Source organism: Poeciliopsis prolifica, unplaced genomic scaffold, assembly GCF_027474105.1.
Source record: "Poeciliopsis prolifica strain line A6 unplaced genomic scaffold, Auburn_PproV2 SCAFFOLD034, whole genome shotgun sequence".
NCBI lineage: Eukaryota > Metazoa > Chordata > Actinopteri > Cyprinodontiformes > Poeciliidae > Poeciliopsis > Poeciliopsis prolifica.
Window position 1 is genome coordinate 1,565,229 of NW_026562409.1, and position 27,903 is coordinate 1,593,131.

At 37.7% G+C, this 27,903-nt stretch overlaps 2 protein-coding genes across 2 annotated transcripts in view; one reads left to right on the forward strand and one right to left on the reverse strand.

Annotated features, from left to right (window-relative positions):
* Window positions 1–825: 825 nt before the first annotated feature.
* Window positions 826–3,699, reverse strand: LOC129373997 (5-hydroxytryptamine receptor 3A-like). Its single transcript, XM_055052178.1, has 9 exons — window positions 3,663–3,699; window positions 3,429–3,592; window positions 3,024–3,068; window positions 2,822–2,931; window positions 2,572–2,744; window positions 1,960–2,111; window positions 1,673–1,883; window positions 1,438–1,593; window positions 826–1,126 (listed from the first exon to the last, which is right to left on the reverse strand). Exons 1-9 carry the CDS (start codon window positions 3,697–3,699, stop codon window positions 867–869), a joined length of 1,308 nt encoding a protein of 435 aa, XP_054908153.1. The 3' UTR covers window positions 826–866.
* A 1,399-nt stretch (window positions 3,700–5,098) lies between these two features.
* tmem104 (transmembrane protein 104) overlaps window positions 5,099–27,903 on the forward strand; it is a 37,365-nt gene continuing 14,560 nt past the window's right edge. Inside the window, exons 1-8 of the mRNA XM_055052223.1 lie at window positions 5,099–5,326; window positions 6,856–6,922; window positions 7,892–8,013; window positions 8,522–8,603; window positions 10,701–10,788; window positions 11,307–11,384; window positions 17,019–17,118; window positions 17,892–17,988. Coding sequence (XP_054908198.1) covers window positions 6,878–6,922; window positions 7,892–8,013; window positions 8,522–8,603; window positions 10,701–10,788; window positions 11,307–11,384; window positions 17,019–17,118; window positions 17,892–17,988 — 612 coding nt within the window. The 5' untranslated portion in view covers window positions 5,099–5,326; window positions 6,856–6,877. The remainder of the gene's footprint in view (window positions 5,327–6,855; window positions 6,923–7,891; window positions 8,014–8,521; window positions 8,604–10,700; window positions 10,789–11,306; window positions 11,385–17,018; window positions 17,119–17,891; window positions 17,989–27,903) is intronic.

Below are 27,903 nucleotides of genomic sequence, written 5' to 3' on the forward strand. Positions count from 1 at the left end.
TGAATTTAAACATCAGATGACATTTTTCCTCATACTTGTACAAGTTTTTGTCTTTGACTCAATAAAATGTTACGCATATAAAATGTAAACTTTGTAATTCACTTGAAAGCAAATGCAGCCTATATGGCTGCAGCTGCTTCGACTCCTAGTAATACAACCAATTTATTGCTTAAATCAATATTTTCTGCTACACTAACTCAGAGAAACAGCGCAAGTACAGTCTATGACCGTCAGATTATGTTAATATTGAGAAAACCATCTGGACTACGGTACATAAGTTTGGAGACACGGACCACAGCCTGGGACTGTCAGTGGGATCAGTTAAATCAAGCTGTGGTTATGACTTTTTTTAATGAGTGAATGTCTCAGAAATTTGACACCAAAAAGACAGAAATTGTTTTGGATTCAACTTGACAAATTTTTTTATTTTATTTGTTTGATGGATTGTTACTAAAAATAAGGTTTTTGTGAAAGGAAGGATTTTAAAATATTTCTGATGGTCTATCAAGCAATGAAAGGTCTGGGGATTTGATTTATAAATTTAATTGTTATTTTATGTATCCCTAAGCTTTATTTGCATTGGTAAAGCATATTATGTGTGAATGGTGCAATGCAGTTAGACTTGCATTGTTTTAAAGTGTGTATTATTGGCCATAAGGTGAAACCCTGCAAGGTGATTCGGGTTTATTTACAAAAACAACATACATGCTAAAGCCAGAAATGTTTTATTGTCTTAACTGATAGAAATTTACTGTCAAACACAAATTTCACATTGGAGAAACGAAACGCAGAAGAACCACAGAAGCATCTCCGCTGCAGCGTTTGACCAAAACAGTGAACTTTCTGAGAAGTTTCAGAAATTGGTTCTAAACATAAACTTTCCAAAGACCAAATAAAAAAGCTTGTGTAAACACAACAGTGGCAAAGTAGAGGACGAAGAATACAGAGTCAAAGATTTGAACCCATCTAAGCCTGTTGGACTTTTGCATGTTTTTCTGTGTTTCTGGGGTTTTTGGACCAGGTTTCGTTCTGTCCATGATGAATTTCAGCTCCCGTGAATCACCGGGTAAATCCAGCGGCGAGTTAGTCTCCTCCGGTTTATCTGTTCCTGAAACTCCCGTAGACTCTGTGAGAAAAATGTTCAGAAACTGACAAGTTAGAAATGAATAATGGAAATGTTTTACTGTTTTAAGAGCAGAAGCACCAGATGCCCAACACCTTATTCACATCTAACAACATTGATGTAACTTGGATTTGTGGGAGATTGTGGTTGACCTTTCATGACCTCTGGAAACATTTATTAATATCTTTAAGATGATAGCAGCACAAACAAAAGGTTTTGCTGCACAATCGTTTTACACCAGCTGTGTTAGATTTGCAGAAGGTTTTGGGCAGTGACTCGATTCAGGTAGCAGAAACTGGCGGCTGGAATCGTACCGTTTCGGTTATCAGCTTCCTGTTCTTTCACTTTGATGACCTCAGCATTTTGCTGTTCCTCACCAACACAGCAGACGACGTCCTTTAACAGGCTGATCAGCATCGTCTCCAACACATTGATCCACACCAGGGTGAAAACTGAGATACAGTGAATGGCTGGAAGAAAAATAGGGAGAAATGTTGGTTTCTGCTTGGTGATGGATGCAGGAATCACAACGAATCTGTGGCTTCCTACCCATCACAGGCAGAGAGTCTTCAGTGGACGGTAAAATGTCTTTAAGAATAGGCAGAAGGATGAAGATGGACAGCAGTATCTTGAGCTGGACGCTAAGCTTCTCGCCGCTGCTCACACCGACGAAGAACGAGGCCAAATCCAGAATCAGCAAAAACAACAAGGGCAAAATTAAGTTGACGACGTAAAGAAACGGCTTCCTCTCCAGAGTGATCTGAAGAAAACATAGAGTTTCATTTCAAAAAACAGCACAACTCCTGTTGGGATTTGACCAGAAATGATCATCTTACCTGGTAAACAAGTGAACTTCTCTGAATGAGAGACGTGTAGCTGATGCTTTCCATGTTCACCAGCTTCCATTCGCCCTCAGTCAGCATCTTGAGACCCGACAGCTTCATCAGGACGGAGTCGTTGGTGGATTTTACCAGCTTCAACAGGTCGTCTGACAATTCATAAAAGAAACACTAAAAGATTAATTAATTACCTGGTTAATTTCTATATTTTTCTGACCTCCTAAATTAATTTCTTTCCAAATTTATTCTTTGCCCTTTTGCTATTTGTTTCTTTCTCTGTTCCTCTCTTTGTTTCTTTCTTTCCTTTGTTCTTTCTCTCTAATTTTCTCTCCTTATGGGAGATTCAAATTTTTCTCAAACACATTTGAAAGAATCAAGCAAAACTCCAGGTATGTTTTTAATGAGGGATAAGCAAGATATAAAGCTAAAAATATATATTTTACATAATTCCTTTCATTCCCATCTTCAGAAATAAAACACTAAAAGGTTTGAGCTATATAAATTATTTTCAACAAAAGAATATTCTCTTTATAAAAGTCTTTATGGAGGATTTTTGTACCTCTGCCCCACATTTATAAACCCATGTTGAGGAGATAAATCTGTATTTACTGTTGTAATTCAGGGATGAAAATGTGATGTTGCAGGTTTGGCTGTCAAACGGGAATCTGAAGAGGTTCAACTTGCAGATGTAGGTCAGCTGAAGCCGTTTGACTAAACTGACCTTCCCGTTCGGACACACGCTGACCAGAGGATGGTCATGAGAGTTTGCAGTCTCAGAGGCACTAAAAGTGAAGAAAATAAAGTCAAACCAGATCATTGAACCACAGATGTTTTATGAATTTATTTTTTGGTAACTTACTCTTCCTGTATGATTATATCTGGAACCCAGATCATCGAAACTGGAATGTTTAATATGTTTATCCCACAAAACTCAGAGGAATTCCAGGTCAGATGTTCATTAATCCAATACTGGAAAATGACAGAATGAAAATAAAGGAAAAACTTGAATTGTTTAATCAAAATATGTCAACAAAACTCAAGAAAATTCTTTATTTTCTTACCATTCTGACATAAATGTGAATTGTCACAGTTTGAAGCTTCTCATCCTGAAGACAATATGAAGAATATTTAACACAAAAACTGATTTTAAGAGCTGCTGCATTATTTTCACAGCTTTTTCATGGTAGCTTTTGTTTTGCTATGATAAATAATAAAGTGTGTTTTTCACTTTTGAGGTTAGATAAAAATCAGGGTTTTCCAAACTTTTTCTCACATTGATCAAAATTGTTGAGTCAAAAGTTCTGCATGGCAGAATTATATTTAACATTTCAAATTAAATTAACCTCAGTAAACAAAACTTTACAAAAATAAATGTATTTTATTCCCATCCTAATTAACCACTTAGCTAAAAAGAAGGAAAACTTTTTGAAATAGTTGCATAAGACAGACAGATGATGAAAACTCACCACGTCTAAAATGCTGTCCAGAATCATTTCCAGCTGAACCTCTGTGATTGTGTTCCAGTTCTTCACAGGACGTTCGATCTGAAGACCGCTGTTCGTCGCATCCAGCTTGAGGTGATTCAACAGAGCAGAATAGGAACAATCTGAAGCCTGGCTGCAGGAAACACCTGAAACATTTCCCAGTTAGCAAGCTTTTATACATGACTAAATAGAAAAGTTTATGCCGCAGAAGTTCACCTGCTAAAGCAAGAAGAGTCACAGTCAGAGCTGCCATGACGCCTCAGTCTGAAGATTCTTTACAAACTGACCAGCTATTTATCAAGACACCTCAATAAAAAGTGCAAACATAAAATCAATGTATGAATTTAATGGTGGAACATAATCTCCTTTGGTTGTGTGTTCTGGATATTTGATCAGCCAAATATTTTCTTTGTTTGGCTGCAGCTGGTCAGCAGGAACAAAACACCTGCGGCTTTTTAATTAAACAATCCTTTCATATAGTTTATATAGAGTTCTGACTGAAAACATTATGCTTCAATAACGTAAAAAGGCCCGGGTGAAAACCGTTCAAGACTGTATTAATAGATCAAGCTTTAAAAATCAGGTGCTGCAAATCAAATTAGAAAGGAATATTATTTACAAATGAAAAATATTAGGACAGGTGTTAATCTTCCCAGCAGCAATTCCCTCCATATAAAGACCATGCGTTGCGAGAAGAAATTACAAAAAATGCAGCATGCTGAAGTTTAGGACACAACTATCAGATGAAGACCGAAGAAGGGTGGAGATGGCTTCCTTTCTCTGAAAATAGAAGCTGAACTTTACTATTCAGAGTTGCAAATCAATGAACTTCAATATTTGCAGAAAACCAAATGCATCATTTCAGCTCAGAGTTATCGTTATTAAACATCAGTTGGGGGCTGCAGAAAATCATTACAAAGACCACAAATGGCCCACGCTCTTCATGTTTGACCCCAATGATTCCAGAAACTGGAGAAGGACAGATTATTCTTATGGAGTTTTAATTTGTGAAATCCCAGGATGCTAAAGGTTTGCAGCCATGGAAAGTTGGTAAAAGATAAAAACAACAAATGTTTTTAAATTAATCTCTTAAAATGGACAAGTGTCAAAGTCCAGTTCCGGTATCCTGCAGTTTTTAGATGTGCCACAGGTACAAAACACTGGATTGAAATGACTTAATTACCTCCTCTTTATGCAGATCAGATCTCCAGAGCCTTAATGACCTAATTATTCTATTCAAGTGTGGTGCAGCAGAGGCTCATCGAAAAGTCGTAGGACACCGGCCTTTGAGGACTGGAGTTTGACACTCCTGCAGCATTAGCAGTTTTTTTTTCAGCTTTTACATGGAATAGTTGAATATGAATTGAATTTCTGCAAAAGAATGATAATAATAATTTTTGGACCTATTTTTGTTTTATATTTTCTTTATTTTAAAATATAAGCCAGAAATTAATGGTGGTTCTTTAAAATTTCTGTAAAGTAGAAACTTGTCAAAATGTATAAATTTCCTTTAAAAAATAAGCAGTGAATTAAAATAATAGTAATCTTCTAAAACATTTCTGTAAAAATCGTATTTTACAAGCTGGTGAGTACATCGACTAGCTTTTATTTTGGAAATGCTCGCCGGAAGTTGGGGTTATGCGGAAGTGGGTCAGCTGATTGCTGTGACAGGTGCGCAGCTGTGCTCAATTTACCAGCCTTATCAGCCCGTGAGGATGTGATTTTGTCTGTGTTTCTTGTCGGTGTTTCCGCCTCGGTTCAGGGCGGAACGGCTTGTGTTGGCTGCCGCTGGTTGGGAACGTTTATTGGGTTAGCCGGCAAGAAGTTACCGCTCGGAGCATCCTGCTAGCCTAGCAGCTAACTCGGCTAGAAGCCTGGAGGTGAGTCTGTTTACTTTCTGATGGTGTTAACTCCGTGAAGACACCTGCAGAACATCCTGAAACAAATCGGGTTTTATCTGAAAACAAAGTAAAACGATGAATTATAAGAGCCGTGAGGTTTATACGGTTTCGCTTTGCTGCTAGCGGCATCAAACTCTGGCAGGTAAACATGTTTCCCAGAGGAAATTCCTGCAAACACGAAAATAAAAAATAATTTATGCTTCTACCTATTTTATATAGTAGTTTGATTGTAAAACATTCAAATTAAGAGAAGCATTTCACGCTGGGCCACAGGGACAGCTGATCTTTTTTTATTTTTAATCAATGCGTGTTTTGCAGGCACTGCACTATATATAAAACTATATCAGGTGAGTTGTATCACTATTTGGGGAGCAAAATGGAGATATTATCCTGGAGATGTATTAACTGCTATGTATATTTAATTATTATGATTAATAAACCAATTTGGATTAGTAAACTATTTTCTTTTGTGGATTGGACACCAAAACTGACCATCCTTGGAAATCTGGCCCTGTTAACTACATTAACAGAAAAGTCAAACAGAGTAAATAAAGGGGGAAAAAACCTGTAAAAATTACATTTTATTTGTCATTGCAGTGAAATAAACTTATAGGTTTAGCTGATCCATTTCTGGATATTATACATTCTTGTTCACAAATCACTTTTTTTTCTACTAATTACAACAAAGTTGAAACTCTGGTTCTGCAGCAGGACAACAATGGCATCCAAACTGCCTTGAAAACAAAATATTTTAAGCTTAGACTTGTTGGAAAATTTCGTCACCATGCTTAAAGTTGAGTCAGTGCAGGAAACCGACTAATTTAAATGAACTCTGCATATGTTCCCAAAAAGACTGATAAAACATTCATGTAAAGTTTTACCAAAATCTGACTAAAGGGAGGGTTTTGTATAGTGGAAGGAAATCAACAATAAATTCTAAACACAAATCTCTCAGAGCAGAAAATGTTTATTTGACAAATTATTCAAGTAAACAATTATTTTGACAATTAATCGATGTTAGGTTTGGCATATTCTGCAGATTTTCTTATTAAGCCTCTTTTTTCACAGAATGAAATGAGCAAATGGCTCAGTTCCTCTTAGAAATAAGAAAACAAATTTTATTGCCCAATATACAAAATTGTTGCAGTTCTTTATGCTTTATTTGTAGCGTATGATGCATGTTCAGCTAAAAAGATGCTGCCTATTGTGTGTTTTTGATCACTTGAAGAGCAAAATGTGCTTTATAAGTTTTGTTTTACTTCATTTGAACCAGGTGAAAGTAAAACTTCCACTTGAGGAGTTTTGCATAAAACACACTTACAGACAAAAAGGATTTTCATCTTGAATAGAAAATGTTTGACCTAATATCTGCTGACTATTTTATTTTGCAAAATATTATTCTGAGTCTGTTTGCTCCAATTAATTGATAACTAAAATAGTTAATTATTAGTTAAATAATTGGATTAATTTGCCCTGGATGTTTTAATGCCACATTTCCATCTGTTCAGGTGAGGATTGCTGTAAGCAAACATGGCAGGTGGAATCACAGAAACCGGCGAGCCCTACTCCCCATTTGTGAGTATCACTCAGGACATTTATGCAAAGAAATATCTGATGGTCTAAATTCCCTGATTTGAAAATCCACCTGAGGATTTAGTCATCTTGTGAAAGCTCTGAACACATGCTGATCTTTTTTCTTCTGGAGACGGTTCCTCGTTAAAAAGCTGCTAATAAGTAACCAGAATGCACATGACAAACATCCTCTTTATTTTATCAGCATGCACTGTGCTTCTATGTGTGGTTTGCACTCATGTTTGACAGCTCACTCCGTTGGTCTCTGGTTTTGCTTACATCAGCGTGACTTGAGAGGCTCACTCAGATATTTCTCTAGGAAGCAAAACCTTTGAATTATTAAGCAATCTGTTATCGGATTGTCCAGTTTTCTAAGAAGCTCGAAGAGAAGTCTTCTTCGATCATTATGAAGCGGAATACACTCAATAAGTTCATATTTTATTGCAGCAGCTTCATCTCTCACTGGAAGATACACCCTTTAATTTTAGGGTTTTGATTATCTTTTTGTAACAGGATCACTATCACAAATGTTTGGAAGTATCAGTATATTTAAAATTTTTAATACCAGATTTGGTTTCTGATTTTAATCTCTTTTTTTCTTTAAAAAAATGCAAATTGCAGAAAATATCTAAACTGGCTTTTATTTAAATAATTCCTCCCGTGAGTTGACCTAATGTCAAAGTTGAGATAAATGAGAACCTTGTTGGACTGCATGACGTCGTTGACTCTGAAACAGCAGGTTCAGCACACACTGAAAACCTGCAGGGTGTGGGAGCGCTGCAAAACACAAAACTTGTTTAAAATATGTTTAAATATCCGACCTTGTAACATGAGCTAATTATGTTTTTAACAGATCTTCTCACCCCCAGAATAAATGTCTTCAAATGAAATGTTGGATTTAGTTTAGTTTAAATTAAAGCTGCAGTTCAGTCTCTGTGGATTAATGGATGACTTGCCTTGTTTGGCCTCTAGGTGGGGCTGGTGTACATGTTCAACCTGATTGTGGGAACAGGAGCCCTGACCATGCCGAAAGCTTTTGCTGCAGCCGGTTGGGTGGTCAGCTTGTCGCTCATCGTCTTTTTAGCATTCATGAGGTGAGTCTGCCGGGATTTAAACTCATTTCCACCTCTTCTGCTTTGACATGTTTTTTTGTTTTCTCTCCAAACATTATTACTTTTCTGCTCCCTGCAGAGCAGATTATTCTGGCTCTAATGATGCAGCAGATGCAGAATCATTCATTCTTCTTTTCTCTAGTGAACCAAGAAGGCATCTTAAGAATAAACGGGCTTGAAAATAAAATTGTTTTAGACAGAAAAATGACAAACAAATTTAGCTTAAAGAAACAGCAGTTTTATGGTTTTGGAGAAATGTGGTCTGTGAAACAATTAGTCATTTTAGTACTGTTCTCTTTAATTTAAATTGTCTAAATTTAACTTCTCTTTAATTTAAATTACCTAAATTTAACTTCTCTTAAATTTAGATAATTTCAGGGAAGTCTTTGTAGCATATCATTTAAAGCTCTGAAAGTCTTGAGTCATTCCCTGGAGTCTGTTTGAAATGCATTTTTTTATTTTTTAAATCTTTCATCTTTTGATTCTTTAGTTATATGACGACCACTTTTGTGATCGAGGCGATGGCGGCGGCCAATGCTCAGCTGCGTTGGAAGAGAAGAGAGCAGGAAGAGGTATGATGAACTCTGCGATGAGATGAATCAGAAAAGGCTTGTATTCAAAACAGTTAGTGATTCTAAAAGTCTGGATTTTGATCTGAATCTGGACCAAATTGCAACTTTGTGGGTTTTTTTTAGGATTATGTTTGGAGACCTGGTTTGAGTGGGGATCAAAAATGGATAATTTGCTAAATTTTAAGTGTTGTGGTTCAATGAGTCAAAAAAACCAAACCCTTTGAAAACCTGTTGCCCTCTTGGCCTGTGGGGGCGCTGAACCAACAACCAGTGAAGGAAATGACATTGAAACCTTTGACGAAGTGAGCATAACTTTCTTCTTCACAAAAAGCAAACAGAAGTTTTATAGTTGCAGGATTTCTTCTGCTAGCATTAGCATAGCATGTCTTGGTTGGATTTACCCAGAATGCCCTGGGCTGCAGTTTACTTCCTGCTTTTGGAGCGATCTCCAGTGAGATGAGCTTGATTATTTTAGTTTCTGAAGGGAGTTTGTTTGTGACAACTTTATATTCCATTTTATTTGTTTTGAATGTGGGTTTTTTTATTTTTGCAGAAAATTATTTTAGGCTTTTAAAATGTCTTATTGATCTTTGAAGGACCCAACTTTCATTTTAATGCCATTAAGGAAAAATTGGCTCAAATTTTTTTTGTGGTTTATTGCAGTTATAGTTGGAACAATTTATGGACCAGTAATTGGCGTTCAGATGTACATTGGAGCTCTTCAGCCGAACGGCTGCTGAGCAGAGTTTGATTATCCACTGAACCAAACTCTGCTTCAAAATGGTTTAATTAAAGCAAACTGAACTGGTGTGAATTCACCAGTAGAGATGATTTTAGCTGCTCCAGTTCAAGAAAACAAACATCTTGTCTGTAAATTTTACAACAGTCCTGTCTCCTTTAAGACATTTCTAACTGTCCGTTTAAATCATGTGAACAACTCCTAATACACTCTACCCAATGTTCCAGCCTAATATAAGGCAATTCCTCAACTGTGGGAGAATAAAGTGCCCAGTGATAATGGGCTTCACTCAAGCAGGGAGAAGTAAAGGGAGTTGAGCTGCAAACATTCCCAGTTTTACTCCTCCGTTGTTTTCCATTATGTGGGAGGAAAATGCTGAGGAGCGGCTATGAATCAAAGGCCGAGCGTTCGGGGCTCGCTGCGACCCCGGCTTTTCATCTGTAGGGTCGTAACTCCTGAGCTGAAACCTGAAGGGAGTTGTGCAAGATGACCTCAGGGAAACGAGGAGCAGCACTTTGGAGTGGACAGAGGGAAAATGACAAAAGAGGGAAACTGCATTATGGTGAAAAATAACTAAAATATCATCTTTGTTGAGCTCATATGTTCATTAAGTCAATAATTCACCAACAAAAGATTTTTGAATTGAAATTTTGCTCTTTCTAATTAGACTCTTATTAAAATATTTAATCAAAACCCATCATGTCGTAATAAAAGTTTAATATTTACCAAACATAACCATGTGTTAGGAGTTGGTAAAAACTGATAAAATTGATATAAGATAATGTAGTCATGTAAAAGAAAACGATGCAAACGTTTTTTTTTTTCAGGTTTTTTGGAACAAATGGGGAAAATGAATAAAAGCTTTTGTCTGAAAACTTGAAAGGCATCAGGAAGGAATAGAGAAACGCTGCTTTAAATCAAGACTTAAAAATGCTTAATTTTATTTTTGCTTTTGAACCATAATAAATAAAATAAAGCACTGACAAGTCAATTTAATGCGTATTGATGATTTTAATCACTGGTTTCTCAGTCGGTGACTGATAGACTTTTCCCTCCTGAAAACTGGAGTTTTGACTGTTTCCTCTGCCTGCCGTTTCCTGTTATCTGCTGTCGGTCTTCATCTGTTCTGCTTTAATTCGGCTCATGATGCTCACAAATTTTCATCATTGACGGATAATTGGCATTAATCTGCAGAGACTCTGGTTCTGAGAGCGCCTCTGCAGCACTTCCAGCTGCTGCCTGTAATTTCCAGATGTTTGCGCCTGTGTGAAATAAACGGCGAGTTAATAGCTTGTAATCTGACTGTTGTGAAATTAGGACAACAGGAAAGCGGAATAAAGCTGTTTTATTCCCCACAGACGGACGACGGCAACTCCACGTCCGATTCGGAAGACGATTCGGGTCAAGGTCGGTCGGAACCGGAAACGAAGCCCATCCTGTCTGTCCGTGAGTATCGCTCTAATGCAGGGATGTCCAAAGTGTGGCCCACGGGCCACTTGCGGCACGAAGTTAAAAGTTTTTTAGTGTTTAAATGAGCCGTTTCAACTGAGAGCCATTCCAGGTGAATAAAGTTGAAATTAAGCAACGATAGTTAGAATGTCATGACAATAAGGCACCCTAATGTTAGGATTTTATTCTGACTTTATTCTCTAAATATTATGACAATTTTTGTACAACTTTGTTCTTGTAGTAAATTTATTCTCTAAATATTATGACTTTTTATTCTTGCTGGTTTTCTTCTCAGATTTTTACTATTCTAGAAATTGAGTTTTTATAACTTTATTTACTTTTTGTTTTCTTTGACTATTTTGTAAAACCATGTTATGGCAAAAATTAAGCTTAAAATTGCAACTTTTTGGAAAAGGTGTTGGAAAATGTATAATTTACAGAAAAGTATTGCAGCATCCAGAAGAACTGAAAAACACAGAAAGTTGCTGATCTGTTTCTAACGTTTGTTTCCACAGAGAGGTCGGGTCATGATCACTTCGACATCGTGGAGCGGGTCGAGATGGGTCAAATGGCCTCCATGTTCTTCAACAAAGGTAATCTTCTCTCTCTCTCCTTGATATTCAATCAGCCACAGACGCCATCATCATTAGCCACGTCTATTATTTATGGACGAGTCGGAAGACTGCGTGGGATCGTTCATCAAAGATTTTTTCCCTTACACCTTTTATGAGCGGCGCTCATTTATAAAGGAAGGCTGCTGGCGGTTTAATTGGCTGTAATTACATATGGATAAATTGCCTTTGGTTCTAATTACCTTTGTGAGAACCCATCAGCGCTGAGCGTGTGTGGGCGGCATGGCTGTTTGTTTTTTACCTCCGAGTGGCCAACTTTCTATCATTCCCATCTCGAGTTGATACAATAGGGCAGGGATGTCCAAAGTGCGGTCTGGGGGCCATTTGTGGCCGTGAGAAGTATTTATTTTTATCACAAAACTTCAGCAAAAGGTAAAACAGAGTTTATTCAAAGACTTTTACTGAAAAGCCAGTAAAAGTCCAATACTTTTTGTTTCAAAAATATTTTAGCAAGTTTTAGAAAAGGGGAAAAAAATCAGCTTTGAAAAGCAAAGTGACCCAAAAAAATCCTGTTTTTATTCCTGAAAATAATTTATTAAATAAAGTCCAACATAAACTGAAAAGTAAATGTCTTTTAATACAGCAAATATGCTAAATCTGCTGTGGAGTATTAGGACCATTGTTAAAAAAAAAACAGTTTTACTTAACACTTTTCTCCCAATATTATATGTAAAATGTTCCAAAGGAATTGGAACCTATTCATTAAAATTAACTTATCTTAGAACAAGCATGCCTTATAAGTCTTATTTTGAGAATATTAAAATATCTGTACTAGAAACTAGACTAAAATACTTGGTAAGATTTTATGCTTTGCAGTCAGGAGGTATTGCCTCGGTTTTACCTGGACTCTGGTAAATGCCTGCATGATTGTGAAGCTGCTTCTAACCGGTGACGTAAGCTGGAGTCAATCACCTTGAAGCTTGCAGATGGAGATCCCTGCAGCTCTGTCGGTATCGGTGCGTCGCTCTGTTGGCATGCACAGTGCCCTCCTGCTCGCCTTGAGCAGCTTTATGCGTTCGACTCGGAGTCTGCAGAGTCCCTGTTGTTGCACGAATAAAAGAACAGCAAAAGGTCAAAGCTGACATCATCTGTGCTGGGATGTTGTGTCCTGCAGTTGTTCACCAGCAGGGGGAGCACTTGCCACACATGCAGTCACACACACTATTGCACTCTTGCATGCCATCAAGCAGGCTGTGCTGTTGAAACTGCAGCCTCTTGTCACTCGGTTTTGAGGAGCTGCAGAAAATGATCCAGAGAAGCCCCTTGCTGGGTTTTCACTCTGAGACGTGAGAGTAATGCGTGGAGCTATCGATCGGTGATGAAGAAATTACTTTTCTCCCAGCGTCTCTCCTTCGACATGATGGGAAAGCTGACTGTAATCAGAAATGAATTATACAGGCACATGCTGACCGGAGAAAATGAAGAAACTACTTCATGTTTGTCACTGTCTGCCTTGAATTCATGATCCAAACACAAGCTGTGGATTTTTTGGTGATTTTGCTGACAAGAGTTGGCTGGTTGTGGTGGCACCGGTTGCCTTTTTCTACAGAAAGTGGAAAATGAGAAGAAAAGGCTGAAACAATTTTTTTTTTATGATGAATAAAAAATTTGCCACATTCTGCAGATTTTTCATTTAATCACTAAAAGCTGCAACATAAGAATCTGTTTACACATTTGTTGAAACATTACCATGTTGACAGGATAGTATAAGATGTAATTTGTAAAATAAAAAATCTCCTGCCTTCAACAACCACTCAGAGCCAGGCGGTGGGTTTTAGCGCCGTCGATAACTTCTTCTTTTCTGCTACGCTGCAGCTAGCGTAGCATTTCATGACTGCTAAAGCTAGTTTGCATAGCTAGTGGTGACGGCTGATTAATGGTTTTTCTGTAATTTTCTCCCCCATTGGCATATTTAGAAGAGCATACAAGAGGATGATTGACGGCGCTTAAACAATCATGGTCTACTACAGATTACTGATTTCGTTTACGTAAACCTAGCTTAACTCGTCTTATCACTTAAAAACAAACGTCAGTCAGCCTGGTGGCCCTTCTAATATGCTGCACTGCAAAAAACAAACAAATCTTACCAAGCATTTGTTCTGGTTTCTAGTCTCGAAACTTGAATTAAGGCAAAACTAACTTTTCAGCAACATATAGGTGCTGAGTACAAATCACTTCACTTATAATATGGGAGAATGTCTAAATCTGCCAATGAAATCCTTTTTCGTCAAAATTGAGAAATCGACTCAAAACCAGCTCTTACTTGTAAGTTAGTCGTGATTCAATTGTACTAAAATATTTGCACTAAAAATGTGAGGTTTTGGGTTTTTCTGTATAGAGGCAAACCCAGATGTAGGCTGTGGTGCTTAATGTCTTATTCAAAGTGATTTAAGTCCTTTTTCTGATGCTCACTTTGAACTTCAACATGCATCAAGTTTCTGCAAGGTGATTGGCTGATTCCCTCAATTGTTAATGAGCAATCAAGCAGGTGTACCTTCTCACAAAGTGCTGTAGAGAGAAACTGTTTTCACAGGAAGATATAGATTCTTCACTGAGGTAATTAAGCAGAATGAATGCAAGCAAGTTCATTACGCCAGGTTGCATTTCCACAACATTAAACAAGTGCATCACCACCTCTCCACTCCGTTCTGCCCATCAGTCCTGCACCTTTACAGCCAATTAAAAAGCTTTTCCCCTGCTGCTGCAGCAGAGCGACGCTTGGAGGACATTTGATGTAGGAATTGACGCGGCAGCGGCGGTTCTGTTGGAATAAGTCCATGGGTTTCGTATCAGCCCGACCTGCAGCCACTGACAGGAATGTTGATGGGGGGCCGGCTTATCTGCAGCAGCACTGTAGCAGCAGCTTCTTTAACCTTCACATCTATGATTTGAAAGTTGATTAGAAGACGACTTTGGGAAAGTCACAAAGAGAGGGGCTGTCCTTGCGTCAGCATCTTGTCTCTGCTGTTCTTTACCTGTGTGATATGATGCGTTGGCTGTGCAAACATCACGATTGTTTCTCCAATGTAAGCCGCCCACCCCCTCCCCAACATATGCAGGACCATGGCTACGAATACTAATTCAATCTGCAGTAAAACAGGCTTCTGTCTGTAATTGGAGTCAAACACAAACACATCTATTCTTGTTCTTAAGTGGTTTTGGATTAAATGTCATTGTTGTGAGGAGATGAATATCCCAGTGGTTTAGAAGCTAAATAGTCGTGTTTACATCAGTTTTGTTTCCTCTGTCATTTAATTTCAGTGTTGCGTAAAGACTTGTTGCGGTCAAACTGATCAATATTCAGAGTGCATTTCCAGGAAAGACGTCCGCTTGATGATGGGCTTAATTTGTGGCTGAATTTGTGACTTAAAGAGATGCAAATCAAATATGGCTTCAGCTTAATGATGGGAATTTTTTAATAGAATAAAAATATCCCCTATTGTCCCTCAACTTGTAAATAAAAACAGAAAATAAGATTAGACTGAACAGTAAAAACTGATTTACTGCATCAGGAAAAAAGTACTTTCAGAAAATTGTGCAAATGAAATGGACTCACGCTGAGAGTAAAAATATTATACTGGGTAACATTTAAACATAAACGTTGCTGAAAGAAAACGATGCACTCCAGTCCAAAATGAGTGAATCTATTTAAGCATTAAAATTATAATTGGTAACAACAAAAACTCCGCAACAGCAGAAAGAATGAATATTGAATACAGTAATTAGAAAAAGCTGACTAAATTATAAACTTGTGTGTAAAAACAACAGACTGTAAGAGTTGGAAAAACTTGTGCAGGACTGTAAACGTTTCAGGCTTAAACAGCTGCTGGAGGAAGGAGCTGCAGCCTTTGTGCACTTTGGGTGCAGCAGCTCGTCCTCACGGGTTTGACTTGATGCAAATAGTCAAGGTTTTTTTCATTTTTTTTTTCTTCTTGTTTCTAACATTTTTTAAAAATTAGATTGGATTAAGTCACATTAAAGCAAAACGAAGCAAATGTAACTGATCACAGAATCAAACCGGATCGATCGAACCATCAGGTGTGAAATCAATAAGTCTGTTATCTGTAAATTACCTTCATTAGTTTGCAGAGGTTTTCTCAGCTCGGTCCATCTCTGCTGTGTTGGACTAAATGTAGCCTGGCGTTTTTTCTCCCTGAACCGACAGGCCGTCATGTCCGCTGTCAGTCCGGTCAGAGGTAATGTGCTGATGGATGCTAATGCTTCCCACAGCTGCATGAAGCGCCGCTGCACGAAGACTCATTTCGCTGCGTTTTTGCCTGTGGCTCTGGGTAATTGGGTGATATTAGTTACAGTCTTGTGAAAGTCTGCGTCCCCCGTGGTCACGCCATCGCTTACTGACAGGAGCAGCAGAGACCAGGACTTCCTGCTCTGTCTGCAGGTGACGCGTTCGTGTTGAAGGCCGGGATAGCTAAAATCTTCCAGAAGTAAAGTTCACATTTCAGCCCCATTTTCTAAATAAGATCATAAATGGCATCTCAACTACATTTTTACATTGGTTTGTGTGTAAAGTGTCAGCATGACAAAATAATATGGATGAATAAAATAGAAATAGGGTTTTATTTACAGATGAAGCTTTATAGTCTGACTATAAACACAAACGGGCCTGAGTTCAGTCATGAGTGGAACAGTTTTAGATTTACCTTTTACAGATTCATTATCTGAGTTTGTCTGATTTAACTGTAATGTCAACAATTAAATGTGATTTAAAATGATTGAATCTAGTTTGTTTGGCTGCAGATTAACTGTTAACCAAACAAGAATACATCCGAGATCTTTAACTTGACGTTTACAGTGAACATTTCTAAATGTGGCAATCATTTCTTTAAAACCTGGAAAAGTTGGAGATGTTTGGTTTGAGACAAAACTGCTTTGAAAGTGTTTTTACATTTCGAACAAAACGAAGAATAGACTGATCAATGCAAGTTTTTTTTTTTAATCAATAGACTATTTAAAATATACTTGTTTTCTGTAATCATACAGATGAAAACAAACTGCATTGATCTAGGAAAACGTTCACCAACTTTTTCAATTTAAGAAACTCAGCTAAATTGTTTAGTTTTGTTTTAAATCTCTATTTGAACTTGAGTTGGTCATTAGCTCCACTCTTTGGGTTTTTAGGAATCTGGTCGGAGAAGCTGTAAATCTGTCCGGCTTAATTTTTTAATGGACCCTCCACTCTAATGTCTTGGGCAGAAATGAATTATCTGACCCCTCGTTTATGGTGCAGAGGATGACGGATGTGCAGCACATTTTGGATGCTTCTGCTGGTGAAATTTGTCGATCATTGTGGGAGAGAACAGGGAAATTAAAGCTGATGGACGTTTTTGCTCTTATTGAGTGATTAGGGTAATAATTAATCCATTAATATTCCTCATTAGACATAAAAGATGTGCCTGGCGCCTAGAGGCTGCCTCAGATGGAGGGACGCCGCTCTAAAATTGATGCAGACGTTTGACAGTCAGCCATCAATCACGGCGGCGTGTTTGGACGGTCGCCGCGAATGAAGAATGCGTTTGTTTGTCGCCTCTTGATCTCGTGTTTCTTAATGAATCGCGTCTTCATCCTCTGTTTCAGTCGGAGTCAACATGTTCTACATCTGCATCATCGTCTACCTGTACGGCGACCTGGCCATCTACGCCGCCGCCGTGCCCATTTCGCTCATGGAGGTCGCCTGGTGAGACTCCTGCTCGTTTGTTTCCTCTTGGCGTGACCTCTTGACCTCTGAGGATGAAACAATAAAGCTTCATTTCCAGAAACCAGCAGACTTGCTCTCCTTTGCCTCCAGAAAGGATTTTATTGCAAAACTAAAAATACAATATTTTATTTAGTTAAGGGACAAATGTCCAATACAGAAGCTCATATCAGTTTTAACCTTAGCTTTTGATTATGCTTTAACCAATCTCATTCAATTCAACAATATAACAAGAAAAATGAAAAATATCCAATGCAAAGTCATATTTGATCTAAGATGTTTTCTTTGACCTGCTTATTTTTGCAACTGGTGTTTTTCGACCTTCTGATATTTAAACTTTCATGAACATCGTCAGAGCAAAAGCAGCACAAACAAAAGAAATGGTCGAGTTGGTGACTGTAATTTTATCTGATGTGAAGAAGGTGGGGCTGGTTGACCTTTCATGACCTCTGGAAACATCTTTAAACGATGGTGACACAAACGCAGCACAATGTTTATTGAATTTGTTACATTTAAAAGAGGGGAGGCAACTTCACTCTGGTCCAACATTACTTAATGTGACACAGCACCCCCTGAGGTGAGGCGTGGTACTGCACTTCCTCATTCTTTTTCCTGAATGAAACTCATGAATTCAGCTAATCTGGTCTCTGGTTGGGTCTAGATTAAAATTTAACTGCAAAATCTGAAATTGATTACATTTTATTGTCTCTTTCAATTCAAACCCATGTTTCTAGCTTGTTTTTGTGTTTTCGCAGCGGGAATCACTCCTGCAGCGCCGGCAGTGTGAAGTACAACGACACAGACGCCTGCTGGGGCTCCGTCACCAGGAAGGACGCCTACAGGGTGTTCCTGGTGAGTGCTGACGTCTTTTCTGCAAACTGGTTAAATCACAAGTTCAACACAGAGAAGGCGTGGCGAAACAAACGGCACTCGGGCCTCTTTGCGGTCCTTGGAATGACATTTATGGCCCTGATCACAACTGAAGAAATTTAGGCCACCAGTGAATGGATCTGAAATGAAATCGATTAAAAAAAAAAAAAAATTCTGAAATAGAAAATGTTTTTTTACAACTGAAGTTTAGTCATGTTAATATTTTCATTTTAATTTGATACAAAGTATGATTAAAAGCATCGAGCTCCTTCTGGTTCAGAAAGCCGATCTGGCCACAACCAGGATCCCTTTAGACTTTAAATAGGCCCACAGCATCACAGAGCCTCCACTGTACCTTACAGAGGACCTGAGCAGCTCGATTCAGACTGCAGCGCATTCTTGGTCTCATTCCTCCTGTTTGTCCTTCCTCCTTTCGTCTCGGTGAGAAATTGTTCTGCTCGTAGATCTGTTTTCTGTTTTTCTGTGATTGTCCAGCATCGTTTCCTCTTCCTCCTCGTCTTCCTCCTCCTCTGCAAAGTCCTTGAAGTCGCAGCTCCAGTTTTTACTTTGACAGTGACGGATGTTCTGATCTTTCTGCGTAATTTCGCTCTCCTCCTTGTCCTTGCTTACATTTTAATAGAATTACCAAAAAAAAGCCAATAAGTGAAATTTTCTCTCCTGTGGGATGTTATTTAAATAATGCTGATTTATAATCTCTGTTCGCTGTGTTTACACTTGCAGTTTCTAAAACTAATTTTCTACTTTATGCTCAGTCAGGTATTTCGTACATTTTGTACCAGGAATAAACAGGCTGATCATAGTAAAAAGGCTCTTTCACTTTCATATCAACTTCAACTTGTGATTTATTTATTTTGTGATGTTTTTATCCTCCGATCCATTAATTTTTTTTATATTAGAAAACTTGATTTTTTTTCCCCTATGTTTTTAATCTTCAGGTGTTTTTATTGCAGATATTAATATAAGAAACTGGAATAAAATACAATTTCTGTTCAATAAAAACATAGGAATAGTGATTTTTATTAATTTAAACTATTTAGTAAAAATGAGATGTTTATGTGCAATAATGTTTGTTTGTACAACTAAAATTCTTTTTAAATGCATCAGTTATGGAAGGAAAACGGCAGTATTCCAAATTCTCCTTTCATTGATTCCTTCCTTAACCCAGATTATAATCCGGTTTAGTCTTTGATCAGGTCAAATTGAGCTTCAGATGATGACACTTCAACAGAAACATTATTCGAATCAATGACTCGGTTAGTAACATCTAAACATGCAGCAGATAAATATTAATGTTCCAGCCGTTCAGAACCTCCAGTCGGTCCAAACCAGCAGAATATTGACTCTGAATTATTGATCAGCTCCTCTTGGTTCGCCATCGGGCCGAGCGTCCGCCGCGTCGCCGCTGTTCGCCGGGCGAAGCCGCCAAGTTGACCGCTTTGAGCCAGGGAGCCTGGCTCAAAATTGGTTGCTGAAAGCTAAAACGGTTCAGATATATTAATCTGACCTTTGTCTCTGAAGACAGAGGATCAGAAACCTGTTCTTTATATTTCCTCCTCACTTCCCTGAAAACTGATTTCCTACTGACATCCACCTGAGTTTTTACGTTTTATTGCATTCCTGCCATAGAAAAAACGGATTACATTAGCATGTAGTATTTAACAATGTAGTTTCTCTATCACACTGTCACAGTGACCCTAAACAGCAACTATAAAGTCTTAAAGGGGAGTGTCGAATAAAATAAATTTTATTTTATGTTATTGAAATGTTTGAGAAATAATTTCCAGCTGTTCAAAATGCCTGGTTGGACCTAGCCCCGCCTTCAGACAAAGCTCCTCCCCACTGAGCTCCTTCAGACTAGCCAGCAGCATCTGCTGTCCTTGGAGCAACACTAGTAGGAATTTTATGAAAGGGTTAATAGAGGAGCCATGTTGTGATGATTTCCTGAAGGCAGAGTTTCAGAAAGAGACGGAGGCTCAATTTCAAGAGGAGTAAAATTTAAGTCGTATTTTATTTCTTTGCTACATTTTTGTTTTTCTATTTGTGCATTTTGGCATTTTCTGTGCGTTTCCACATGTTTACTGAATAGAATAGCTGTATTGGCTGCTGAGTGAAGGATTCCTCAAGGCTGTGTTCTTGGTCCTGTCTTATCGGCTCTGAAGCTTTTTGTCATATTTTAACTGTATATAAAAAATGTTAGTTTGTAAATGGCATTTAACCACTAAATACTATATCTTAATTGTTTTGGGTCTCTACTTTTAAAAACAATGAATATTGTTTGAAAATCTGTTTCAAGAAACTATTTAAGTAGAACATACAACTTAATTAAACCAGCACTTATTGCTATTCCTAATTTTTGAGGGTTAAAATTTGGTTTTATCTTTACTGTAGAGACTCCTGCCTTGATTACCAGGAAAAATTAAACTCTTCCAGTTACTGGACTGATTTTGTTTGGAAACCTTTATAAAAGAAAAGCATTGCCTGTAGTTTGCATGCAAATCAAATACAGTTTGAATATTAATTTGATTTGTTTTTCTTAAAGTGGCAGTTTTCCCTCTTTGTTGCACTTATGGTGCACATCTTCATATTTTGTAAAGCGTTTTCATAATGAAGCTGACATTGACTTCAGTTTTATCTCATGAATATAAAGCAATCATGTTTATATTTGCAGTACATGTTTCTGCAGCTTTGATGTATTTTAATGTACCTGTGAAAAACTCTACAACCTCAAGGAAAAATCCCAAACGGTTATTTAAATGTAAATATTGAAATGATTTAAAATGATTTAAATATTGAAATGATTTGCTTCTGAACGAGCCTCTCTGGTGTAAATTGATTTCTTTGAGCACTTTTGGCAGGTTTCCCCCACAGGGAGCTTCCTGCAGGACTTGTTTTTTCCACCATTGACAACAGATTGTGGGATATTTTTAGGTGGAACAGCTGTCCCTGCACATATCTACAACTTCAGAGGGAGCAAGAAAAAATTAGGCCCGCTTCAAATTTTAGCGTTTTATTACGCTGCTCTATATTTAACCCGTTTCGTAAAATGTTTTCCAACCTGTTTTTTTATTTTTATTTATCATGTTCTTTTGTCCTTTTCATTCTTTCTGTTTATTTCGTCTTTGTTTTGTATTTCCTTTATGGTTTCACCAAAAACACACAAAATCGTGATTATTGTGTTAAAATTTTAAAGTCTCAGCTGTAAAGATGAATTTTCTAAACTAAGCTTTCCTGTTTGGGGCGTTTATTTAAACTTGGTCTCCTTCAGGCTTTGATTCACTGGTTTCTATTTTTTTTTTGGATCCCTCTTTGGGCTGCTCCCTCCATCACATGTCAGACCCAAGAAGTGATTGTCAGTCCTGACGGCGACGCTCGGCCTGTGGGGAATCTGCTTTTAAATGCTGTGGCAGAGAGGTTAAATTAGCTGCTATCTATTTCTGATCTCCTCACAGATTTGCAGGTTCTGCTTAGTTTTTCCTCCATCGGGACGTTACTGGAAATAACGTCCCGATTCTTGGAAATTACATGAGGCCAGTTAATATTTAATCAGATCTTCAACTTGATCATTTCTCCCATCAACATGAAGGCATTTATCCTGGTTTAAACTTCTGGGATTTTCTCAGCTGCATATTGATTTCCATGTCCTGTGCAGCTGACAGCATCTTTATCCAGTATTTTGTTTTATTCATTTATTTCTGAATCGTATTAGGAAGCATTGCATAACAGACTGCTGAGCAGCTTTCATAGGAAAGATTAAACCAGGGGTGGCAAAACTTTTTTTTGGGTCAAAAGTAGTTCTTGGACAAAAAACCCTGATCTAAAGTCAAGCCAGTATCGCAGCCCGTTATTCATTGTCCTAAATTTGAGAAGTATTTTTACGACTGTGTATTGGGGCCATTATGGAGCAAATATCCTGCCAAAACTCAGAAAATTTCAACATTTGAAATTTTCATTTTTTGTATGTTTCTGATGTTCTAAAAATTAGATTTTTAAAAAAAATTTCCTTGTTTTCTCAAACATTTCTGGCATTACTGTCTTTTGGCAGAAATGTATTTTATTTCTACAAGGACCCATACTAACAGAAAAACATCCAGTTTTCAGACTCTTCTGGGCCTGATTGAACAAACTTGTTTCCAGATTTGAGTCACTTTCTTTCCAAATACTTGCTATATAAAAAGTTTTAGAATAAAGTTGACCTTTCAGTAAAAGTTTCTGGATGAACTTGTTTAATCTTTTATTAAAAACAGATACTTTGTGTTGAACTTTGTACATTCTTTAGAAGAAGATTTTATTTTTTTTACCCTGATAACAAATTAAGTCTCCACCATCTACAGGCCAAATTTATATAAGTTTGAACTGCAGTTCAAAATCACTGAGGTCGCAAAGGGCACCCGGGCCTCACTTTGGAAACGGTTTGTTCTCCTGATTGACCAGAATTAAACTCTGTCCTCGATCGGCCCCTGCTCAGGGTTTTCACCATTGGATCCAGTTCAATCTGCTTTATATGCATTCTTCTCCCAGTTTGCAGGACTTGATGGGAAATCAATGCAGCTTTTGGGATCTGAAACAGTTTATGCTTGCGCTGCATTGTTCGCAGCTGATTTTCATGCAATTACTCTGTCTCCATTAAGCCTGTTGAACTGAAGTTAATTTAAAGTGCAAAGTGCATCAAAGTGGCCGTAAAACTTCAGAAGTGACCCACCCTGCCAGTCCACTCAAAGACGCCTCTGATTGATTAATTAACTGACTAACAAAGATTTATTCCAGGAGTTTTACTGACCTTCATGCCCGTTCTCTGAACGCCTTTCACTGCAGTCTTTGTTCTGTTAAACATTAGTATCTGCTGTGTTTACATAAGCCACATTTAAAAAAATATTGGGTATAAAAACAGATTCCCATATATTAAAGATTTTTCCTCAGTGGCTGATCTTCCTAAGAAAACAACCCAAAGAAATTCAGAACTGATTTACAAATTTGTTTCCTACAAAAATCAAACTGTTTTTAATTAAAAACATTTTTGTGCAGATAAAATTTAGAGAAGTCAAACATTTTAAAAATGTTTTTAAAAAAAATTTAACAACTTCTAAGGCAAAAAGTTGGACACCTTTGCTGCAAACTCACAAAACTAACATGAAACTTCCTGTTAAAACCACAGAAGGTTTGAAGAAAACGAGCTTTGAACACATAACCACTGAGCTAAATGAAAGTCACTAATTTCTCTTTGTTCGGGTTTAAAACATGAAGCGCTGCACCGTTTTCAGTGTCTTTGGAGGCAATCGCCAGGAATAAATCGCTGCAGTCTCAGGAAGCTGTCAGTTTGTGGTCAGGAAGGAGATGCAGAGGTCATAACAGACGTATTTCCATTTTGTTCTGTGATAAACGGGATGATTCAGTGTTCTTTATTTTTCCAGATAGCATGTTCTGTTCAGCCATGCATCATGTTTTCATTAAACCCCGACACTCAAGGTCATCAGCAGACACATGGTTTATTATAAGGTGTATTGAGTAAAGAAAATTCCTCCCTAAAGCTACAAACATTTATTATTTTAACACTTCCTTTTTAAATCAGGCCTCTGTTTAATTTCAATAACTAGAAAGGAGAAAAGCTTCAAACGCTCAGATCACTTTCTTTAGATCTTACTAAAGAAAGTAGACATTAGGTAGACAAAGTAGACATTAGTAGAAAGTAGACATTCTAAGACATTAGTCCTGAAAATGTTCTTCAGGTGATGGAAGACTGACTTTATAGCCTTCATGTCTCTGAAGGTTCAGAACAATAATGTTACATGCAATGTTCAGAAAAAGCATTTCATTAAAAGTGAAGTTCGGCCTCTAAGTTGTGGGTGTGGCGATTCAATAGTCCGGGAATTACAGTAAGTTATATTCATTGTCATTTGTAAATTTTCTTTTTAGTTTTCAAAGAAATTTTTAGATTTTTCAGCTGAAGAGTCGAAGCAAAGAGCATCAGTGGTCTGAATCATGTTTGATTTTCTTGGACATTAATAATTTGCTCTAAAGTTTGAACCAAAAATTTAAGGTTATTGTGACCTCATTACACAAAGTTCAGAACTCTGCAGAAAGACCTTTTTTGTTGTTGTTAAAACCACAGAAGTAGAACATCCTAATCACCCTCTAAATCACGCTGCAGATGAACCAACGTGTGATTAACTTTTACATGAGTTTTCTGCACGGCGTCCCGTTAACAGAATCTGCTTATTGCAACAGTGTTTGCTTTGGCAGGGAGGAAATTGATGCGGTTTATTGCTGTAGCAGTAAAATAAAGGCGTCTCAGCTAAATGTTGCATCGGTTTGGATTAATTTAATGTCATATTGTTAATCTCAGAGGGATTTTATCCAATGGAGAGTTCTTCTGTATTAGTTTTCAGCCTATTTTTAAAGGTCAAACCCAGGTTGACTGGTAAATGGTGTCAGCTCAGTAATTTACGTTTGCATGATTTATTTTTTCTGTTTCTGAATATTTTTAAATAACTCTTACTTTTTTAGACATATTTTCCATTTTAGCTAACTTTGCTCAAGAAATTCTAAAACCCTGAAGCTTAAAGATGCATTTTTTTTTTTCTTTCCGTCCATCTTCCTTCATCGTCTCCTGTTCAGGTCGTCTTCCTCCTCCTGCTTTCACTCTATCTGATCATAAAGAGCTAACAGTGTCTAATAAACAGTTGATGTTGGCCGTGTTTGAGTTCAGTCAGCCTCCAGGAATCGCCTCTAGTTGTTGTAAATCTGCTTTTGCTGATATTCTGGGAGTTAATTTTGAAGCTGTTGCTTAAAACCTCAAGTCAGAAAAGGGTTGGATTTAAAAAATGCTGTTGGTGCTCTCACTTAATAACACGAATGTACATCTACGCTGTTGGCAAAAACAAAGTATTTCCAAGAAGATAAACAGTTTTCTATTTTGTTCCAGGATTTGCAGAAACTCCACCTTTGCATTGCAGTGGCTGCGTCTTTCAGTTGTTTTCCATTTACAGGCCACAGGGTTTGTCCTTTTATTAACTTTCTGTTTATAAAGTTTAGTCTCTTGGGGGGGTGGATCCCTCCTCAGCATTCAGACCCCATCATGCTGAATCATGTCCCAACATTTCACCTGCACTCGGGTTTGAACTGATTAAAAGAAAAGCTTAACTTTAGCAAATCCAGTCTGCTGGAAATAAGTCAGAACCTTCAGACTGTAAATGAAGGTAAACGGCCTGGAGGAAGAAATTGGTTCTGTAGCGCCAACATGAGCGTAAAAGTCAAAATAGTTGGTCTTCAGCATGTGGGGGGTCTGCAGAGATGTTAGCTGTCCATTTCCTGACCTTGTCCAGGGTCAAAAAGAGTGGGGAGAGAACACACCCCTGGGGGACGCCACTGAGTAAAACTAGAGGCTATTTGTCAGTGCATGAAAGTCCTTGTTTATGATTAAATTCAAATCTAACAATCACAAGATAAGTAATTTTGGTCTTGAAGCAGAGTGTCAGTGCTAGCCAACGGGAAAGAAATGCTAGCTAATAAATGACCTATTAGCTAACTAATATGCCCTAAGAGCAGGAGACACAATTGTTTTTTGCAATGGGAAATTGCAAATTTGTCAGTTAAATGGACAAAGTCTGTACATTTGTGGTTAAATGGGCCTTAAATTTAAAGCCTTAAATTTGCGTTTTAATTAGCAGTTTGGATCTCCAAGAAATCCTGCCTTGGGTATCGTCCAGAAAGCCGAATTGGGATGTTTTCAGTGTCTCTTGCTGTTATGCTGGTCAGGTTTTAATTTGTTTCTGGTGATTAATATTGCCAACATTAGTCACTCCTTCATTGTGACAAACGTTTAACTGCAGAAGGTATCAACTGGTGTCGTTTCCACTCCCCTCTGTAGTACCATCCTTCCTCCAATCATGTAGGAGCATCTTTGTATTTCTTCCCCGTCCTCCTGGCCCGTGTGCTCAGTGAATCACTTCACTTGTTATGGCTGTCATCAGGTTTGTAAATATCTCCTGGGCTTTTTATGGCCTATTTTATGTAATTTCTTTTCCATACCACCTCAGTCGGGTTGCTCTCCGCTCCTTCATCATACATGTCAGAATCCAGGCAACCAATTGTCCCATAATGTCTATTTGTCCATTCAGTCACAGGTTCCTGTATTTTCTCTTAACTCGAGTTTGTTTTTAGTTTTCTGCTTAAAAAACAGAAGTTAAAGTGAGCGGTGTTTACTGGTATTTCTTCAGTCTGTTCTTCGCACCTTCAAGGTCTCCACTCAGGCTCTTAATTAAAGTTAAACGATGCATGTAGCTGTAGAGGAGTTGAATTATTGCCGTTTTGCAGCTGTTCTGTTGGTGAAGGAGCTGGAGTGATTTATTTCAATTTATAAGGAGCGTTTGTAACATGGAAACATCCTGGCGGTGAGAACAGCAACCTTGCTCCAAGGAGGAGAAGACTTGTCTTGATTTTTATCAAATTTCTGGCCTCTGAAGCTTTAGTTTGCAGAAGATCTGGATTTAGTTTTTCACTGATGCACACTGAGGGCGGCCATCTTGTTTTACATCTTCAGTTTATTTCAGATCAATTCTAAGACAAAATATAAAGCTCAAGCTTAGATTTTATCCTAATTACAAGAATAAAGTTGTAATTTTAGGAATTTTGAGCATCTTGTGACGTTTTACAGAAATGCGTTTAACAAATCGGCATTAAATTGAGTAGCAGGACTTTGAAACAATTTTGCAGGCCTCCATTTTGCTTTTCCTTTTATTTTTCTGCAAGTTCATTTCTTTTTTCCCTTGCTTGTGTCCATTCTTTATTCCTTCCTTTCCTCCCTGGTGTCCTCATTGCTTCTTCCTCTCTAGTCAGTTTAATTTGTTCTGTGTCTTTTTGTTTTTCTCATCTTTGTCCATCATTCTTTTTTACACATTTTAAGATATTTACTTTTGTCTGTATTTTTCTTTTTTTCGGTCTGTATTTCTTTTTGTCCAGACAAAAGAGTAAATCTTAAAACGGTTGCTTTTCAACCGATAGCCGATTTTATTAAGATTTAAAATGTCTAAGTAGAAGAAAATATTTGTAAATTTTCTGCGGTAAATTCTAGTTTTATTAATCTTAAGTGTAATTTAAAGATTTTTTTAATCATGCCAATTTTATTTTGTTTTTGTATTAACTTTAAAATTCACATCTTTATAACAATGATTCATTAATCACTTTGTCAGCATTTTTAGTTTGAAAGCTGTTTGCGATTAGATTGGGATTTATAATCCCTGCTGTTCCCTTCTTTTTTTTTTTTTTTTTTTTTTTTGAGTCCAATCTGGACCAATCTAGGTAATTAAAGAATTTCATCGCTTTTCCCTCTTAACATGTTCGTGGCTTGTCTGTTGGGCATTCACCAATAAATCTCCTCAAATCTGATGCAACAGCAGCCAAAATCGTTTATCTCACAAACTCTGCAAAGTTTGGCAGCTGTGGCGACAGTCGCGGCGTTCCCCAGGGCGGCGTCTCAGAGCCATCAGGCATCTGGAAATATTTAATTACTTAAATGGCGCGAAGGTCGGAGGGTCTTCTGCAGTCAAATGCGTTGGACGTAGCTTGTCAGGAGTGATGTAATCAGTGAAGAGACTCTTCTGCATAAATCCTAAATAACATGAAAGGATCGGCAGCTGCAGTTTGGTTCACCAGTTGGCGGCGGGTTATTGAGCTCATTCACGATGAGCTAACCCTGTTGCGCTCTTTCTTCTGGTCCCAACATGGCGGCTCACAGAGCAAATGTCAACTTTAGGCATCTTATTTTCAGAAGTTTGCGTCTTTAAGGCTGCAATGAGAAATCTCAAGATTTTAGTTTGTTCTCTAGTCAAAGCTGCACAACAAGTCAAATCACAGTAATTACCTCAGTAATGTTCAGTACTG

Excerpts from the sequence above, each read along its gene's own strand:
- LOC129373997 (XM_055052178.1), bottom strand. The coding sequence starts at position 3,699 with ATGGCAGCTCTGACTGTGACTCTTCTTGCTTTAGCAG. Across the intron at positions 2,932-3,023 it reads TTCACATTTATGTCAGAATG|TATTGGATTAATGAACATCT; the intron begins GTAAGAAAATAA and ends GTCATTTTCCAG. Across the intron at positions 2,745-2,821 it reads GATATAATCATACAGGAAGA|TGCCTCTGAGACTGCAAACT; the intron begins GTAAGTTACCAA and ends CTTCACTTTTAG.